The sequence below is a fragment of the Spermophilus citellus genome (assembly GCF_964194105.1).
Source record: "Spermophilus citellus genome assembly, chromosome: 9".
In the NCBI taxonomy this organism is placed as follows: Eukaryota; Metazoa; Chordata; class Mammalia; order Rodentia; family Sciuridae; genus Spermophilus; species Spermophilus citellus.
The window spans coordinates 123772346-123791358 of record NC_138191.1 but is presented as its reverse complement, the minus strand read 5'-3'; the positions used below and the strand labels follow the sequence as shown (position 1 = coordinate 123791358).

General features: G+C 59.5%; 1 protein-coding gene across 1 annotated transcript in view; it reads left to right on the top strand.

The window, feature by feature from the left end:
• Window positions 1-8357: 8357 nt before the first annotated feature.
• Window positions 8358-19013, top strand: part of EPHA8 (EPH receptor A8) — a gene marked incomplete at both ends in the record, with an annotated part of 28483 nt that continues 17827 nt past the window's right edge. Inside the window, 2 exons of the mRNA XM_081306478.1 lie at window positions 8358-8451; window positions 13687-13751. Coding sequence (XP_081162604.1) covers window positions 8358-8451; window positions 13687-13751 — 159 coding nt within the window. The remainder of the gene's footprint in view (window positions 8452-13686; window positions 13752-19013) is intronic.

Below are 19013 nucleotides of genomic sequence, written 5' to 3'. Positions count from 1 at the left end.
GGGTCCCGGAGCCTCTGGGGGGCGGGGGAGGTGGAGGGCGTGCCAGATGAGCCTGGGCTAGGACAGCCTGGAGGTGGGGCGAGGGATCCCAGGAGGAGGCATCCAGAGGCTGAGCCCTGCCCCCGGGGGAGGCCAGGCTGTCCCCACCTCAGCACCCCCACAGCCTGAGGGGGGGGCTGTCACCAGCAGCCCCAGAGGCATCCTTGTGGAGATGAGCCTGACAGACCTGTCACCACAGAGCCATCCCCCCAGCTGCCCTGTCACCAGGGACGCTGGCCTCCAGCCCCACCCCAGCCCCTAGCCCCAGCTTTAGCCAGGGAGGGTGGCCCGGAGCAGGCGACCTGCTGAGCCCCCAGCAGCCTGGGCTCTGCAGGGGGACAGGAGAGGGCCTCCCAGGGAAGAAATCTGCATTTGGGACAAATTGCAATTACACTGGACTCTCCAGGTCTCCTTCCAGGTGACCCCTGAGCCCCTAATGGCTCACAGATTCTAAGTTACATTGTGTCTCCCTCCCAAGAAGTCACCCCAGGAGGCCTCCTGGCCGCGGGGTCCCACATTGTCCAGCCAGGTGTCCTAGGCTTCAAATCCCATCTTGCCCACTTCCTGGCTGAGTGACCTTGGACACCTTGCTGTCCCCCTCTGAGCCACCAGAAGCCCATTATATTTGCCTAGATACCACCGCAGCCTGGCGGGGGCGCTGCAAGCACCAGTCCATCTCGGGCCCAGGGCCAACGACAACCCTCTGGCTGCCTATTTCCACAGTCCTGCTCCTCCATCACAGACCTGTCCCTCCTGTCCCCAAGGCTGACACAGCCTGGCCTCCCTCTGGACTAATTGAGCCAGGAGATTGGGTGCTGGTTTCAGATTTGCTGCTGGCTGTGCAACCTTAGAGATGTCACCGTCCCTCTCTGGGCCCAGCAGTCTCTGCCTTCTCCCCACACTGCCCCTTCCCATGCTGTTTAGCTTCCACCCTCTGGACCCTTCAGGAGCGTGTCCATCTAGTCTCTGTACCCAGACTAGAGAGCGACAAGGGCAGGTGGCCTGTCACCCAGCACAGGGCCCCACACAGGGCTTCCTGTGGGGGCAGCAGGGATGGTGGTGGTCCGGACGGTGGCTCTGGGTACAGGTGGGGAGGACTTGGTGCTGGCCACACCCTGGCTCTGTCCCCTACCCCCTGCCTGACAGCCCTAAGGAGGGGAGTCGGGCCCGAGCTGCGGGGCGTTCCCGTGGGTCAGCTGGGGTGCTGCCCAGTGCCTCTACACCATTCCCCTGATCCAGGATGCGGTCAGCCCACCCTCCCACACGCCCACACCACAAGTCACTGTCACCAGGTGCTCACCTGCGGACTCGCAGCCCTCACCAGGTCTCTGTCTCCCTAAGTTTCCTTTTCTCTCTCTCACACTCGGTTCTCTCTCTGTCTCTCTCCCCTCCCTGCTCTCACTCTCCATCTCTTGAAATCACCCACAGACACAGAGGGCTGTCCCCTCCATCCAGACGCCGCTGGGCTCACCTATCGAGGCAGAAAGATGATAAGTTGGGTTTTTTTTTAATATCAGGGGGACTGATGCTCCTCTTTCTGATAATGACCGTGGCCTGCTCCCTCCTGCTCCCTGAGGAAAGTCTTAGGGCTGACAGGGAGAGGTGGGCAGGGGCCCACAAGGGCCCACTCTGTGCCAGGTGTCCTTTTGATCTTCCCATGCCTAAAGTGGTAGCTGGATTTGGTGGCCTCACCTGTAACCCCAGCAACTTGGGAGGCTGAGGCAGAAGGATTGCAGGTTTGAGGCCAGCCTCAGCAACTGAGTGAGGCCCTCAGCAAATCAGTGAGACCATATTCCAAAATGGCATGGGCTGGGGATGTGGCTCTGTGGTCAAGCGCGCCTAAGTTCAATTCCCAGAACCAAAAAAGAGGTGGGAAAGACAGGCACAGAGAGGTGAACCGGTTGCCCAACGCCACGCAACACAGAGGGAGGGCCGGGCCTGCGTTTGAATCGGGTCTGATTCCACAGCACAAGCTTGTTGCTGCCTCCCAACAAATCTCAGGACTGTCCCCAGCTGCTGCCCAGCAGCTGCCCTGTCCCCTGACTCTGCTCAGGGAGGGCCCTGCTCTGCACCATGTCTGGCCCCTGGACTTGGCAGGGCCTCCTCTTGGAGCCTGAGCTTCCTCGTGCTCCCCACAGAAGGCTAAGGGGCTGGGGTCAGCAAACCCACCAGGGGACCTGCAAACAGTGAGCCACATGACTCGCGGCTCTCCCATGGCTGACTCAGCCCCTGCCCGGGACTTGGCTCTCCAAGTGCCCCTAGCCCCAAGGTCTTGTGACTAAGTGCTCCTTGGGCTTCGCAGCCAGGCAGATCCGAGCCTGCCACTTAATAGCTGTGACATCCTGGCCAAGTCACGTCCCCCCTCCCCCATGTGACGCTCATTTATATAGAGATAATGTAGATAAGAATAGAACTCACTTCAAAGGACTGTTATTAAGATTAATAAGAACGGTGAATATCTGTCATGTTATCCTTAGATGTAGAAAGGCCTCAGAGGCACCCCCCAGGCGGAGTGGCACCCCAGAGAGGGAGCGTGAATTGCCTGAAGTCACAGGAGCCGTGGTAGAGAGGACCTGGCCTCCGCTGCCCGCGCCAGGCCTCGGAAGCAAGCCAAACCCGAACCCTGGCCCTAGGCACTTACAGATGTTGGGGCTCACTCTTGCAGGAGGGAAGTGTGACTCGAGTCACACACAAGGGTAGGTAGGGTTCCAAACAGAGCCAGGTGTCGAGCAGCTGGACCAGGGCTTGTGATCGAGCTGACTGCGGCCGGGGCAGCCTCCCCAGGAGTCGGGTCCTGAGCTGAGCCGAAGGATGAGCCGGGCAGGAGGCGGACGAGGGCGCGGCCAGCAAAGAAGGGCAGCAAGGGAGTGTCCAGGCCATCTGGACAGGACCTCGGGCTTGGGGACCATGTGGGTCTTTACCCACAGAGCAGCCTCAGCCTCCAGAAGGGCACCGATATTGGCAGGGTGAAGGGATGTAGGCCTTAAAGTGCCACCACAGCCGCCCTGCGCGAGGCGGTGGGGGCTCAGCCAGCCAGTGTGGCGGGGACGGGGCTGAGGGCGGGCGCTCCACACATTTTCTGATGGTGTGACCCACAGGGCTGGGAGGTCCAGGTGCACCCAGCAGAGAGGAAGTGCTGCTGGTGGCGTTTGGAACGCGGGGAGGGTGCAGGTGAGCAGAGAGGAGGCGGCCTGGGAGCTGACCGCTGGAAAGCAGGAGGGGGAGAGGGCGGCCGGCCAGGGGAAGGAGGGGTGGATGGTTTGGCTTTGTTTTTTAGGACAGGGCAGCCTTGAACTTGAAGGATAGAGCCGCCCGGGCCCGTCCCCACCCGGGCATCTTCCTGCTCCGCTCTGCCAGTGGCTCCAAAGCTGCGAGTGATTGATTGTGTGTAAACAGGAGGAAGCAATTAGTCTGTGCATGCCCGGCCATTAATAAGCCTCTTATGTATTTATGACAACACCTCACTTACCCCCAACCCGAGAGCGAACATCTTGAGAGCAAATATCCCGAGAAGAGCCAGGAATGGGCAGAAGGGACCTGCAGGATGCCTCCACCACTGACACTGACCTCATTCTTAGCCTGGCCGAGTTCCTCACTTAGAACCCATGGACTCCTGCTTTACATACCATTCGACCTGCATGAACTTTTTTTTTTTAAGTCCACAACAGATTAGAGACAGCCATTTAGGAGGAGGTAGAAACTGTCTCCCTTCAGCACAAGCAGCGGCCGGAGGGAAAAGACAAGGCAGAGCACCCAGGTGATTGGGTGCAGGGCAAATAGGTCTCCCACCTCCCCAGCCCTGACAGCACCTGTCTCCCGCCCGCAGCCGGGTTCCCACCTCCTCATCCCTGGGTCCTTCGACACTTTGTTCATAATGATGACTTCATGCCACTGAGAAAGGGCCAAATTACATTCAGAATTTTATGCTTATAAATGACTTTTTAGATATATTCTGGACAGAAGGCACGGTGGCGCACACCTGTAATCCCAGTGACTCTGAGGCTGAGGCAGGAGGATCCCAAGTTCAATGCCAGCCTCTGAAACTCAGTGAGACCCTGTCTCAAAATAAAAATAAAAAAGGGATGGGGGTGTAGCTTAGTGGTAGAGCATCCCTCGGTTCAATTTCCAGTCCAAAAAGAAAGGTTTTTTTTTCCTAAATTATAAATTTTATTTTACAGTTTTGGTGCTTATGTAAGTGACCAGGTGTGTGTGTGTGGTCCCCCAGCTTAGGTCAGCACCTGTCCCGGTGTCACAGGCTCACTACATGATTGCCAAATAAGTGATTAATAAATTAATACTTGGGCTGGGGATGTGGCTCAAGCGGTAGCTTGCTCGCCTGGCATCCGTGCCGCCCGGGTTCGATCCTCAGCACCACATACCAACAAAGATGTTGTGTCCGCCGAGAACTAAAAAATAAATATTAAAAAATTCTCTCTCTCTCTCTCTCTCTCTCTCTCTCTCTCTCTCTCTCTCCCCCCACTCTTTCTTTTAAAAAAAAGAAATATGTTGTAGCCTTGTCCTAAGACATTAAAAAAATGCTCATTTTAAAAAATTAATTAATTGATTGATTAATTAATACTTCGTGCCAGGCAGCATTCATTCAGTCAATAAATACATTCTTACATTTAATTTTTAATGAGATACTGGAAAAATTCAAAATTACATATGTGGCACACACTGTATTTCTTTTTCTTTCTCTCTCTCTCTCTTTCTCTTTTCTTTTTTGCAATACTGGAAGTTGCAGGGCCTCATGCACACAATCCATTTTATTTATTTATTTATTTATTTAAAAATTTTGAGACAGTGTCTAAGTGGCTGAGGCTGGTCTTGAACTTGCAATCCTCCTGGCTCAGCCTCCCGAGTTCCTGGGATTACAGTCCTGCACTGCTGCGCTGGCTCACAGGCTGTATTTCTGTCTTGGACCTCCACCTGGACGTCGGGGTGGAGGACAAAGTTTGCACACATGCATCACGGCTGGGTGGAAGTCTCTGTGGGACATAGGCCACTTCCCTGGCTGCCTCTCCTCTGGCCGGCAGCTTTGCAAGGGCACCTCTGTTACCCGGGACCCAGCAGCCACCCCTGGTCCCATGCCCACTGCAGGCTGTTATCAATGGGCAAACCGAGGCCCTGAGGGGCAAACCCACTGGGCCCCCTGGGCCCTATGTTAGGAATCCAGGTTCTTCCAGAGAGCTCTCCCCTGCTGGCTCTGTCCTCCAGCCAGAGGGGAGGAGAGATTTCCGTGCCAGTGGCCTGCGCCCCTCCTGCCCGCTGAGCGCAGGGAGCATGGTGCCAGGATGGAGATGTCTGCTAGGGGTTCTTGGTGGGGGCCTAGGTCCTGCTCTGAGTAAGCAGCTTAGGGCACCCAGATGTTCACGGCAGTAGCCAGGGTGGCTCTGGGATGGGCAGGGACTTAATGGTGACCCCATCATTCGCATCTTCTCTTACTTGTGCCTAAACTGCTGCCCCTGGGGTTCCAAAGCCTCTCAGCTCCAGCTCTTCCTTTAAAACAGCGGCGCCCCCCAATCTCAGTCCCCACCTGCACACCCGCTCACACCTCACCGCACCCCCGTGACACGGACCTTGGCTCCTAGCTGGGGAAACAGAAGCTCAGAAAGGTGAAGGGAGAAGACCGGTTTTTGGAGGTTCCACAATAGTTGGACACTCCTGTCCCCACCCGAGAGAGAAACGGTGGGTGTAGGAGGGCCTGGGAGCAGGCACAGGACTGGCTTGGTGGCTGCCCTGAGAGGCCACGTCCAGCCCTGCCCACCCCCAGCCCAACTTGGCTGCTCCATGAGCTGCTTCGGGTTCATGCCTCAGAGGGTCCTGGAGGAACCCAGCAGTGGATATGACAGCGCACCCGAGGGCAACCTAAACAAAGAGCCATCCAGAGACCCAGGAAGGGCTCCAGCAACACCAGCCCCGCGTCCCTGGTCAGTGGGTTGGGGGCCTCTGGGATGTCTGTTCATGGGTCACTTAGTCACTCAACAAATATTCCCAGGGCACCTCATGTGCAGCAGGAAGACCCAGCCAGCCCCTTGCTGTGCACTCTGCCTCCCTGCTCAGAATCCAGTGGGCGGGGCAGAGTTTATCTCAAATCCCACTCCGGCCCCTCTCAGGGTTTCCCGCCCCTCAGTCCTGGCCCTGCCCAGGCTCTCGGTCCTGAGAGGAGGAGGGGAAGGGCCACACCATTTCTATAGGATCTGCATTCACTGGCTTCTCCCTGTGGCTGGGGTAGGGGACACCTACAGGCACGTATGACCGTGACCTTCACACTGTCTGAGTTTTTCCTGATGCTCCAGGAGTGACTTCTCAGCCATGGCCTCTCTCATTTGAGGAGTCTTGAAGCGCAGCCTGGGGGCCAATGGGCTGAGGCCACTCCTTCCACTGCTCCACGCAGCCTGGTGCCCCCATTAGGCCCGGGCCAGTGCGCACACCTGTAACCTCAGCTTCTCAGGAGGCAGAGGCAGGAGGATCACAAGTTCAAGGCCAACCTGGGCAACTTAGCCAGACCCTGTCTCAAAATAAAATTTTAAAAAGGGCTGGGGAGATCGCTGGGTGGTAGAGCCCCACCCTGCCCCGGGGTTCTGCCCCTCCATACTGAAAAACAGAAAGAAAGAAAGCAAGCCAGTCTGCATTAGCTATTAAGTTTAAAAGTCAGGAGACGCCCCATAAAGCTCTAGATTCACGACTGCTCTGAAGATGCAGAAAACTGGGCTCACGGTGGGCTCACGGGCCACGGGCAGTGTCGGCTGAAGCTGGGACACTCCCTGCCGGCTGCAGGAGGACCCCCACCTGTTTCACGTGGGCATTTGAATGTGTCACTCTGGATCTAGTAGAATCAGCTCCTGTGCCCCTCTGCCCCCGTCACAGCATCTGTGAACAACCTCTGGCTGGCATCTGCTTGGATGCCTCTGGTGACAGGAGGCTCACTGCATTTTGGAGGCGGTTGGTCTGAGCTGCTAGGAAGAGGCTCTGGAACGGAGCTGCCTTCCTGGTTTCCGTGGGAAGAAAGACGGACGGAGAGGGAAGCCACGGGCTTTGGAGTCAGTGGACCTGGGCTGACAGCTCGCCAGCACCTGGCCCACTGTGTGACCTTCAGCGTGTGAGTGACAGCCTTTCTCAGTGTCGGTGTCCTTAGCGGCCCCTCCCTGCAGGCAGGCTGAGGTTTAAGCTAGACAAGTGCATAAAGCTCCTAAGACGTCTGGCACCCGGCACATGCTCCCCAAATGGTCTTTATCATTCTTGGGACCTCCAGTCACGGACCCCAAATCTTCCCAGGTGACGACCACAGGAGCTGGGAGTGATGGCAGAGGGCTGAACAATGGCTGTGCCAGTCTGCTGAAGCCATAAGCTGGAGGCTGCAGCTCTGCTCCCTGCTGATTGGACTGCTTGGTCCTCTGGCTGCATGGGGACTTGGGGATGGAAAGTCCAGCCCAGAGGGGAGCCCTATCTCCCTGCCCCACCCCCACTCCACCACAAAGCCTGTCCAGGATGAGACCCCTGCTCCTGGGAGGGAACTGGAGGTGTGGAAGGTCCCAGCACTAGAGAGCAGCTGCCATTGCTGGGCACTTGGCTAGGTGCCTGGCAGTGCGCCAGGGGCTCAGGGGAACCTTTTAATTTAATTCTCAAAACTGCCCCAGGACTGGGCACAATTATTCCAGCTTTACACACCTGGAAGTTGAGGCTCAGAGAGGTTAAGAAATTTGCCCAAGGTCACACAGACAGGATTTAAGAGCTTGTCTGTCTGGTGCCTTAGGCCACCACCCACTCAGGCCTCCATAAACCAGGGGGGCCACTGTCTAGTCCTTTGGTTGGGGCGGGAGGATTTTTTTTTCTTTTAAACTAAAAGTGCCTTGGACTTTCTCTCTGGCCCAAGCCTCTGCGCCTCTGCCCCTGAACTAGCGTGTGCCTGCTGTCACCTCGCCAGGCACTCGGAGTGTCTGAGGCTCGTGCGTGGGAGGGGAGTGCTGGCGGATGTCCTCAGGGGCCATCCCCCGGGTCTGTGGGCCCGCTGTCGCGGGTGTCCTGTCTGCTCGGTCCACGTGGGGCCGGCGGGCGCGGGGGCGCGCGAAGGTGCGAGCGTGCGCACGTGCGGCGGCGGGGCCGGGCCGGTGTCCGCGGGGCCCCGCGTCCCCCCCGCCTCGGTGCTGATTGGCTCGGCGCCGTGACGGGCCGGCCCCCGCCCGGGGCGGCGGCGGCGGCGGCGGGCGCGGGTGCCCGCGTGCGGCTGAGCCGGGTGTGCGCCGGGCGCCGGGGCCGGTGCGGGACGAGGAGCGCGCCGCCGCCGCCGAGCCCGAGGGTGCGCGGCGCCGCCCGCCATGGCCCCCGCCCGGGGCCGCCTGCCCCCCGCGCTCTGGGTCGTCACGGCCGCGGCGGCGGCGGCCACCTGCGTGTCCGCGGCGCGCGGCGAAGGTGAGCGGCGGCGGCGGGGCGGGGGCGGGGGCGCGGCGCGCGCTGCCTGCAGCTCAACTTCCTTGGCCGCGACCCTGAGCTCCGAGCGCTGGAGCCCTCGGCCAGGCGGGCAGGGGTAGGGGGCAGAGACTGGGGCGGAGGAACAGGGCGGTGGGGATGGGACCCGCGGGCTTGAGGACGGGGACCAAGGCACAGGGGTCGGGGACCGAGGGATAAGACCGGGGGCTGGACCGAGGAACCAGGCGCTGGGACAGGATTGAGGGATGCAGATCTGGGGACAGAGAACTGAGGATGGGACTTGGGGACAAGGTGCAGGATGGGACAGAAAGCAGAAAAGGGTATGAGGAGAGAGGGGACAGAGGGGGCTGGGGCTGGGGACAGAGGACAGAACAGAGTGGCAAGCACTAGGGGACAGAGGGACAGGAATGGGGGTCAAGGTTCAGAGGGCTGAAGGAAAAGGGGCTGCAAATGTCATCGGAATCTGGGGATCACGAACTGAGAAGGACCAGAGAACAGGTTGGGGCGCTGGGGACGCAGGAATAAGGGACTGCAAATGAGCCTTGGGAGCAGGGCAAGGGCTGGCGAGTGGGGAGAGGGGACAGCAGTGGCTGCAGCAGCAGGAGAGGCAGCCTCAGGAGGAGCCACCTTGTAAGGACCATGGATCGAGGGCTGGGGGCAGAGAGACTGAGGCAGGGTCTCTCTGGGTCAAAGCCAGGGTGGCCCTGTCACTCGGGGGCCTGGAGGAAGAGGGTAGGGGCGAGTTAGGAGGTGGGGGTGTATGAGTGTGACCAAAAGGATCCAGGAGGTGATTTCTGGTGGGAGGAGGGACAAGGAGAGCTGAGGGGGGGCAGCCAGGGCTCCCCCACCCCTCAGCCCCACTAGACAGTCCAGGTCCAGCCCACAGTGCCAGCGGGTCCTGCTTCCCTGGCCCCGTCCCCTGTGCTGCACAGCACTGCCCAGGGGACACAGGACCTGGCACTGTCGGAGGGCTGTGGAACTGATATCTGGGGGCTGGAGCTGGGTTCTGGTCCAGGCTGGACAGACCTCCAGAGCCAGCGCTGCTCATCGTACACACTCAGGCCACAGAGCCACTGTCACATGCAGACAGCACACAAAATCCCGCCTGGCCCCGCAGCACGCACGCACATGGACCCTGGCCACAGACACACACATGGACAACCCCACACAGGACAGTCCCCTACGTGCAGCAATGCGGCCGGTTCACATGGGCAGACATGTCCACACATGTATACACACGAACATACGAGACATCTGTGCATGAACATATCACGAGGAGACCCTCAAATGGCATTGGTGCCCTCTGAAGTGCATGTGCACAAACTGTCACATAGAGGAAGTCCTCGTCCTCCAGGAAGCTGGGTCCAGCAGAGAGCAGGGGCCACTGCAGTAGTCGAGAGGTGAGGAGCCAGGACAGGGCAGGGCCGGCTGGGGGGAGTGGCTGGGGATGCTCGGTGAGTAGGGAAGAGGACAGAATTGGGGAGCCAGGGGCCTGGGGTCCCTCAGTGCTATGGCCTGAGCTGACAATTCCCCAGGGTTGGGGTGGGGATTCTGAGAAGGCCCACAGCAGGCTCTGGGAGCCGGGTGGTGCGCCCCAGCTCTTGGCCTCAACCCTCCCTCCGGGGAGGAGCCCGCACTTCCCAGAATCACAGGCTGCCAGCCCCAGAGCCCCGCTGAGACTCTCCCAGGTCCCCATGCTGAGGACAGGAGAGGAGCAGGTTGGAGAAGTGGCAGGTCTGGGAGAAGGCGGGTGGGGGGAGGAGAGGCTGTGGGGAGGATCATCCCAGGCCAGAGTTCACGGCCATCTGCAGAGTGCCCGCAGCTGGGCAGGGGTCACACACCCAAGGGAGACAGCCTCTGATGGAGCCCTGGGGCTTGATCCGACCTGGGACATCAGGAGTTTTCCTGGCATTGTCCCTGGACTTATCAGAACCCCAGCAGGCTAGGGAGAGCACTGGAACCCAGGGAGGAGACTGTTCCCACCCAGGGTCCAGCAGAGGTGAGGGTGGACCAGCTGGCCAAGCACCTGGCACCAGGCTGCTCACAGTGGCCCTGCTGTGCAGCCGTGGGTCGGGGAAGGGCCCTGCCCCTGCAGAGATGTCCCCAAGCCCCAGCCTCAGGCCCCTTAGTGCTCTTGGGAGTGGATTATCTTCCACTTTGGGCTGATCTCCAAGGTGTTTGCATCCTGGCTGACATCCCCTGGCCACCCCGAATTCTCCAGCCTCACTATCATGCGCTGTGTCCTCGGGGAATGTAAATCAATTTAAGTATTAGTCTCAGCGAAATGGAATGGAGGAAGGTGTCGGCGCTGGAGAGAAAAAGAAATCGCATAATGCCTTCCACCTTCGACAGCACGGCTTAGGAATCATCTGTGCTGCTCAGAGCAGGAGGAGGACCCATTTGGTCCCCCTAGAACTGCCCGGCCTGGCAAGCCCAGGAGGGGTGCCCATGGGCATCTTGCAGATGAGGAAACTCAGGCCTGGAGGGGTCTGGAGCTGCTTCTCTGCAGGGCCCTGGGAGACCACGGGGTCCCAGCCTCGTGTTTGCAAGTGGGGACGCAGGCCCGGTGGGGGGTCAGTTGCCTTCTTGCACAGTGCAAGAAACAGGAGAGGGGACAACTGCGGTGGCTGAAGGTCTCTGTCTCCAGGGGACTCGGGCTGTGGCCAGGCGAGTGTGCTGGATTCCATCAAGCCTCTGGTGGGTCCTGAGAAGTGTTCTGCAGCCTCACCTGTGGCCAGGGACAGGAGGTGAGGCAGTGCAGATGGACTGGAGGGAGAGGAGGGGCAGGGGACAGAGAAGGGCCTAGAAAGAATCGAGACCCACAGCTCTGGGATTCTAGAGTCCTTTCCGAATCCCACGGAATTGACTTTTGACTTATCTTTGGATTTTCCAAGCCCCTTGGCTGGTTGGTTGAGAATCAGCCACTCATGTGGTGGCGCTTCCTAGAGGAGAGAAGGACCTAGAAAGTGTCCCTGAAGTCAGGGTGTGCCGAGGGGAGGACCCGGGTGGTGGACATTCATTCAGGTTGCTCCAAGGTAGAGGCTCCTTAGAGCTGAATCCATTCCCTGCCAGGAGAAGGGTCTGGGATGCCGGTGTGTGTGTGTGGGGGGGTCCATAGGTGTCTCCATCCCACCCTCTCTCCAAATTGGGCCCTGCTGGTCTGGGGGAGACTGCAGTGCGGCCCCCTCCCCCTCCCACCAGCCAGCGGGAGGAGGGAGCTGCCTGACCCAGTTTTCTCCACGTTGCCTGAGAGGGAGGGAGGGAGGGAGGCAGGAAGCCTTCTTCTCTCCGCCTGTGCCCCTGGTGCGGGGCTGGTGTGGGGAGGGGGAGACCCCTCCCCTGATCCCCCAGCCCCTGGGGTGCGGGGAGGAGCACCGAGGCCCCCTCTGTCTGCCAGTCCCCTCTCCAGGATCCCTGACCATGGGGTGGGAAGGTGAGAGGAAGAAGGAAATCGGCAAACAAGAGCTTGTCACTCCAACAGTTCCTGAGGACACTTTGTCTCCCCCTTTGAGGTGTGGGCTCCAGCTACGCAAATCCCAGGCTCCCCTGCCGCCAAGTTCCCAGAGGCTCCGGTTTTAACCCTCTGTGACCCGCCCAAGCTCGGGATTAGGGTGGCTGGCAGCCCGTGGCTGTTGGAGAAGAGATTCATGGAAGCCCTGAAACTGGGAAGGTGTTAAGACTGGAGCCAGATGCCCTCTCCTGACCGTCACCAACTAGACCAAAAGGAAACAGGGGCTCAGAGAGGTGAAGGGACTTACCTAAGAACACACAGCAGGCAGAGCAGAGCTGGGATCCATCCTCGGTTTCCAGTTTTGTGCCCCCTTTTCTGCATAAGTGAGTGATTAGGCACCAGGGACATGGAGAGAGGACAGAGGGGCAGGACTTGGAGAAAGGAAATTAGCCCTGAGAAGGACTGGCTTGTCTCAGGCACTGGCTCCAGCCTCCATAGACGATGATGTGTGTGTGTGTGTGTGTGTGTGTGTGTGTGTGTAATTAAACCCAGGGACACTTAACTACTGAGCCACACCCCCTGCCCTTTTTTTTATTTATTAAATATGTTTTTAGTTGTTGATGGACCTTTAATTTTTTTAAAAAAAATTATTTATTTTTTAATTCTAATTTGTTATATGTGACCTCTAATTTCTTTATATGTGATCCTGAGAATCGAACCCAGTGCCTCACTAGGCAAGCGCTCTACCACCCCAGCCCTGCCCTTTTGATTTTTAATTTTGCCACAGGGTCTCGCTAAGTTGCTTAGAGGCTCCTAAGTTAGAGGCTGCCTCGAACTTGTGATCCTCCTGCCACAGCCTCCTGAGCCTCTGGGATCTCAGGCACGTGCCACTATGCCCAGCTACAGATGGCTTCTTAACACTCTTCTAACCCCTGAGGCATTATTAACCCATTTTACAGATGAGGAAGGTGAGGGTGAAAGGAGGGAAGGCTACTTGCTAATAAGTGGCTGGGTTGTCACAAGAGCCCAGAGGTGGGCCCTTTCCCTTGTTGAACTGTCCCCTGGACACAGGGCCTTAGAACGGGCCTGCCCTTTGGGTCTGAGCTCCGTCCACACTGGGGCTCCCTCTGGCTGGGCGGCTCCCAGGGGTGTGGTGTGGTCCGTGAAGGCGAGGAGAGGTTCTGGAGGCCACCCCCGCCCCTGGGGGCCTGGGCCAGGTCCTGGGTCGGATGTTTCATCCATAAGATGGAAAGCACAGGCCTCCTCCGCGAGGTCTCAGTCGGGCCCACAGCTCCCCTCACGGAGCTCGGCACACAGTAGGTGCACACGGAGAGCTGTGCCTCCTCTTCTAGGTCCCCCACGTCACTGTGCGCAGGGGCGCAGGAGATGCCGAGGCCCTTCCTGGGGGACACTGGCGATCGTGAAGCTGGGGCCCGTCCCCGAGGGGGAGGTCTGACTTCACGGAGTGATGGTTTGGTGCCACCGTGACCCTGTGTCGGGCCATCCTCACCAACGCTCCGTGAGACAGGAGCCACCGCCACCCCCATGTAACAGAGGAGGAGGCCGAGCCTTGGAGGAGGAGGGCCTTCCCCGTGGCTCCCAGGCTCCGAGGCTGGCCTCCTGGCCACCAGCCGGGATCCCTGGCCCCTGGGGCACCCGGAGTTTGGCAGGTGGCTTTCTCCTGGAGGCCTCGGGGGAGGGGGCCTGGGCTGGGGGCTGGGAGGAGGGCCACAGGGACCTGACGCCTCCCGTCTCCTGTTTTACAGTGAACTTGCTGGACACGTCGACCATCCACGGGGACTGGGGCTGGCTCACGTACCCGGCGCACGGGGTGAGTGACGGGCCGGAGTCGTCCCTCCGGGAGCCGGGGAGGCCGCGAGTCAGAGTCCCAGCATCACAAGATCCAAAGAGAGTGGAGGCCCAGAGAGGTGAAGGGGCTGCCCAAGGCCCCCGCAGCTGGAGGCAGGGTGGCTGGCCTCACAATAGCCTGGACACTTCAGACCCTGGGGACCACTGCACTGGCTCTGAGACCTCAGGGCCCAGCCCTGGGCCTGAGACTCAGGACCTGCCCAGGCCAGGCCCGGGCCACCTGAGACGCGGCGACCAGGAGACAGAGCCAGGAAGGCCAGCCAGGCCATCAGGGTCGGTTGGTCTTCCCGGCCGCATGTCCTCCCCAGGATCTGCTCGGGGCTGAGCCACTGTGGGTCACAGTCACGTGGGGGCATGGCAGCCCCCACTGTGGCCAAGGCCCCAGGCCCCAGTGGGCCTCCAAGGTGACCCTGGGCCAGCCCACCAGGTCCCTATGGTCATCCTTCGCAGGGACGGGATGCCCCCTTCTGCCTTCCTGGGGAGGGGGCTCCAGGGACGAGGCTGAATGGCCCTCCCTTCCGCTGCTCCTTCCCGAATCTCAGGATGAGCCCATTAAATGGGTGGGACCCAGCTCTGCCGCTGGTGCGCTGGGGCCTTGAGTCACCATGTCCTCTCCCTGAGTCTCAGTCTCCCACCTGAAGGAAGGACCCCACCTGGGTCGGCCTCCTGCGGTTTGCTGCGGGGGGGGGGGGGGAAGGGGACAGCCACAGGCCGGCACACTGAGCCCCCGGAGGGATGGAACGCAGAGGTGCTTGACCACCGAGCCACACCCCAGCCTTTTTTATTTTGTGTTTTATTTAGAGACAGGGTTTCGCTAAGTTGCTTAGGGCCTCCCTAAGTTGCTGAGGCCGGCTTTAAACTTGTGATCCTCCTGCCTCAGCCTCCTGAGCTGCAGGGATCACAGGCTTGTGCCACCGCGCCCGGCAGGTGTCAGCTTTTATTATTTGAATTACCATTGTCATTAGTGTGGATTATGGGTTATTATCTCACCCAAGTTTCCTCCCACCAGTGCGCACGCACACACACACACAGACCCCTGTCCCCAACACGGACGTGAGCACACTGACTTCTTTCATGAATACTTTCTACTTCCATGGCTCTGGGGACAGGGACAATATTGCTAGTACTAATGGTGATAAGGACACCAAGAGTTCACTTTTGTGAGGCGTCTCGCTTGGCTTTGGGGTGAGTTCTCATCCCAGCCTTTGGGCCTGTGGCTGGAGGGCAGGATGGAGCCCTATCCCCTGCTCTCTCTGGGGGTCTCATCACCAGGCAGCAGTGAGCTGAGCCTGTGGTCATCAGCCCCTGTGCCCAGGGACGGGGGAGCTGGCGGGGCAGCCTCTGTGGGCCCTGACTCTCCAGGCCCCGGAGCCAGGAGGGAGCCCCCATCTCGAGATCAGCGTGGCGCGGGGTGTGGACGGGCTTCGACAGGGTGAGCCCGTGTGGCCGCTCACGGGCCTGACCTGTGTTGGGGGTTAGCAAGTCCCCTGAGTCCCAGCAGCTATGAAGGGACCCACCAGGCCCTGTGCAGGGGGGACGTGCCTGGCCCCAGATGGGCTCTGGTGGGTCAGTGTCCCACTCAGTGCTGAGGACTTGGCTTTTAGGGTGACCAGGAGCCGTGGGGCGTTAGCAGGTGAGGAGTGTGACGGGTGAGGGAAGGGTCTTTTGTTGGTGGGACACTCAACCAGGGCTCAGGGCTCAGTGTTCTCTCATTTCATTTGGGATTTAGAACAAATTAAAAATAACTGCACAGGCCCCCACCGCTCTGAGTGGTTTGCAGAAGCGGGCGGCTTCAGCCTGCAGGGTCGGGGAGATGGGTGTGGCCCACCGCACAGGTGAGGAAACTGCGGCATGAGGAAAGCGTGCCCCTTGTGGACAGGCCCCGTGTGACGACGAGAGCCGGGCTCTCGCTCAGGCCCTCCGGCTGGCCCCGCAGCACGTCTCTTCGCCCGTGGAGACGCCAGGTCCCCATGGTGCAGCTCAGGGGCTGCCCTCCTGGTCTCCTGGAGCTTGGGGTGGCCTGGAGGGGAGAGAGCTGGACTGGGATGCCTGGTCCCCGATTCCAGAGCCTCAACCTGGGGCACTGGCAGGAGGAACATGCACGTGTCCCTGTCTGGAGTGCTGGGGAGGGGCCGGGCGTCTTCTGTCTGATTCGCTTTCCAGGTGACACTCCTACAGACGGTCCCTGAGGTTCTGTCTACCTCCCTGGAGTCTGCCCAATAGCCCGGGTGCAGAGGCCGTGCAGGGCTGTCCCCAGCCCCGTTACCAGGCAGTGGCACAGCCTGGAGGGCAAGGGGGTTGGGCTCCTTGGGCCAGGCTCTGCCTCCTGGGACTGAGGGTTCGGGCAGGTCACTCACCTGGCCTCATCCACCCCGTTTATAACAGGGGTCGACCATGGGTCGGGGCAGCTGTCCATGGGGGGTGAATTTCACCAGTGAGAAGCTCTGAGAGGCGAGGCCACTCTGCTCAGGTTGGGGGGACATCTAGGCCCCGGACCTGTGTGCTTTGCCAGGCTACATCCTCCCTCTGCCCCCAGGGACTTCTGCCCCCAGGGACACCTGCACCCAGGGACATCTGCACCTGGCCTGGTGAATCGTTGCTCATCGCCCTGCCTTAGGTGAGGGGACACACCTGATCCTCACCTCCTGGAGGAGGCAGAAACAGAGGCCATCGGCAACCCCATTTCACTGATGAGGAACCCCAGGCTCAGAGAGGGATGTGACTTCCCGGGGACCCGCAGCTGATTCACTGTGTTCTGTCCCAGGAAGACAGCGCAGCTTGGGGAAGAGAGCCAGGGTTAGCTGCCAGAGCTTGAGAGGCCACCGGGGTGGGAGTGGCCCCTGGTGTGGAGCAGGGTGCCCTGTGGAGAAGGGGACTGGCTGTGTCCCTGTGCCAGGCCTCGCAGTGGCTCCTGGGGCCAGCAGGGCTGGCCAAACTGCTGGCACTGGTGGGGTGGCTGGAGTGGACTCAGATCAAGCTGATTAATTTATCCAGGCCCCTGGCAGGAAACAGACAGGGAGCAGCTGGCAGGCTCTCTGGTGTTCCATTAATTGTGACCATGACTTTAACCCCAGATGTGGCACGGTGCTGCCCAGAGGCTCTGGCTGCAGAGTGCGGTACAGGGCAGGGCTCCTTCTTGGGGCGGGGGAGCAGGAAGCTCCCGAGGTCCCTAGAGACGAGGCCCTGCTCCCACACTGCCCCGGAGGTGGAGGGAGGTTGGGGGAGTCTGCCAGTTCCGGCTCGTGTGTGTGTCCAGTTCAGGGGCCTCCGGGGGCCAGGCCTGAGCTCGGCCCTTTGCAGGCATGTTCTCAGGGCACGGTCTGAAGCTGGGCTGAATCGGGGTCTGTCTGAGCCCTGATGTATAGATCTGGGCACCAAGATTGGGACCACACAGTGGCAGGGACAAGGAGGGACGGAGGGGCTTGTGACAGTCAGGATACCCAGGTCCCCCTGCGCTGGGGAAACAAGCTCAGCCCCCAGGCTCTCAGAGCCCCATGAGGAGTGGTCTTCAGGCCCTCCCCTGGTAGGTAGGTAATAGGATCTCTAGTTCAAGGACAGCTGCACAGGAAGACCCGTAGAGAAGGTCGGGAGCAGAGCCTGACCCCACCATCTGCCGCCAACCCTCTGGGTTCAGCTGCGTGTCCGCTCTGGCCGGCCAGCAGTGCGGCTGAGCGGGCACACCCCTGTTTTGCCCAGGCTGGCCCTTGAGACTTGCCCACGTGCCTGGAAACCCCGACCCTAGGTGGTCACCCCCTCCACCTGCACGTGGCCGGGAAGCACTGAAGGTGGGGGGCATTTGTGTGACATCTTCACTCTTTCTGTTTGGTTGGTTTTGGGGGGTGGGGGTGGGGTGGGGGTGAACGTAGGCCCTGAGGTTGCCTGGCAGGCGCTCCCCACCCGCTGAGCACCCAGCCCCTCATGAAGGGTTTGTTCTGTTTGTTTGTGTATTTGTGTGTTTTGTGGGGTCCTGGGGGGAACGCAGGCCCCACGCGTGTGTGCCAGGCAGGCGCTCTGCCACCCAGCCGCACCCCAGCCCTACTCTTTTTTCCTTGTGGTAAAATAGACCCAACTTGAAGTTTGCTCGCATCCACTGCTAACTATGCAGGTCAGCGGCATTCAGTGCACTCACATCCCTGTGCGACCGTCACCGCTGTCCGTCTCCAGGCTCTCTTCATCTTGTAAAACCAAATTCTGTTCCCACTAAGTGGTGTCTCCACTCCCCCTCCCCCAGCCCCCGGCTAGTCTCTACCTCTACGAATCTGACTAACCCAAGAGCTTTTGTCCCAGGCACATTTCATTTACTGTAATCTCTTCAAGGTTCACCTATATTTTAACAGGTATCAGAATTTCATTTTTTTAAGGCTAAATAATATTCTATTTTTTATTCAGCTCTATGCACATCTTGTGTGCATACACCATATCTTGTTCATCCATCCAGTTGTTGGTGGACATCTGGGCTGCTTCCAGTTTAGCTATTGGTTTGGGATTCTTTTTGGGGGGTCGGTGCTGGGGATCAAGCCCAGCGTCTCGCACGGGCTAGGCAAGGGCTCTACCCCTGAGCTGCACCCCCAGCGGCACATCTCAGCTGTGGTGAGTGACGCTGCTGTGAACACCGTGTGTACAAGTGATCTCCAGGGGACCCTGCTTTCAGTCCTCAGGGGTGTGTACTCAGAATTACGGGGTGCCGTGGCCATTCTATTTTTAACATCTGGAGGAACCACCGAGCTGTTTTGCACCGTGGCTGCACATTTTACATCCCGCCCATGTGCGGGAGGGTCCTGCTTCTTCATTCTCACCCACACTGGGTATCTTCTGGGTTTTGTTTTTTGTAAACACGGCGTTCATCCTAAAGGCCATGAAGTGGCTCCCAGTGTGGTTTTCTTTCTTCCCCAGCCATCAGCGGCGTGGAGCAGCTAGCTCTTCACGTGTATTTGGCCATCTGTAGGTCTTTGGAGAAATGTCTGTTCCGGTCCTTTGCTCCTCTTTTGTTGAGATGGTTCCCCCCCTGGGTTGTGGGGTCTTCCTCTGCCTCCTCAGCATGTTAATCCCTTCTCCGATGCATGATGGGCAGATGTCTTCTCCATCAATGGGGTTGCTTCCCCGCTCGGGAGAGCACCTGGTTCATCTCTGATCTATTCCTGCCCGGCCACTCGCTGGTACAGGGGACACACACTTGAACTTCCTGCACCCTCAATTGAGTGGGAGGCAGGCCAGTCTGGGAGTC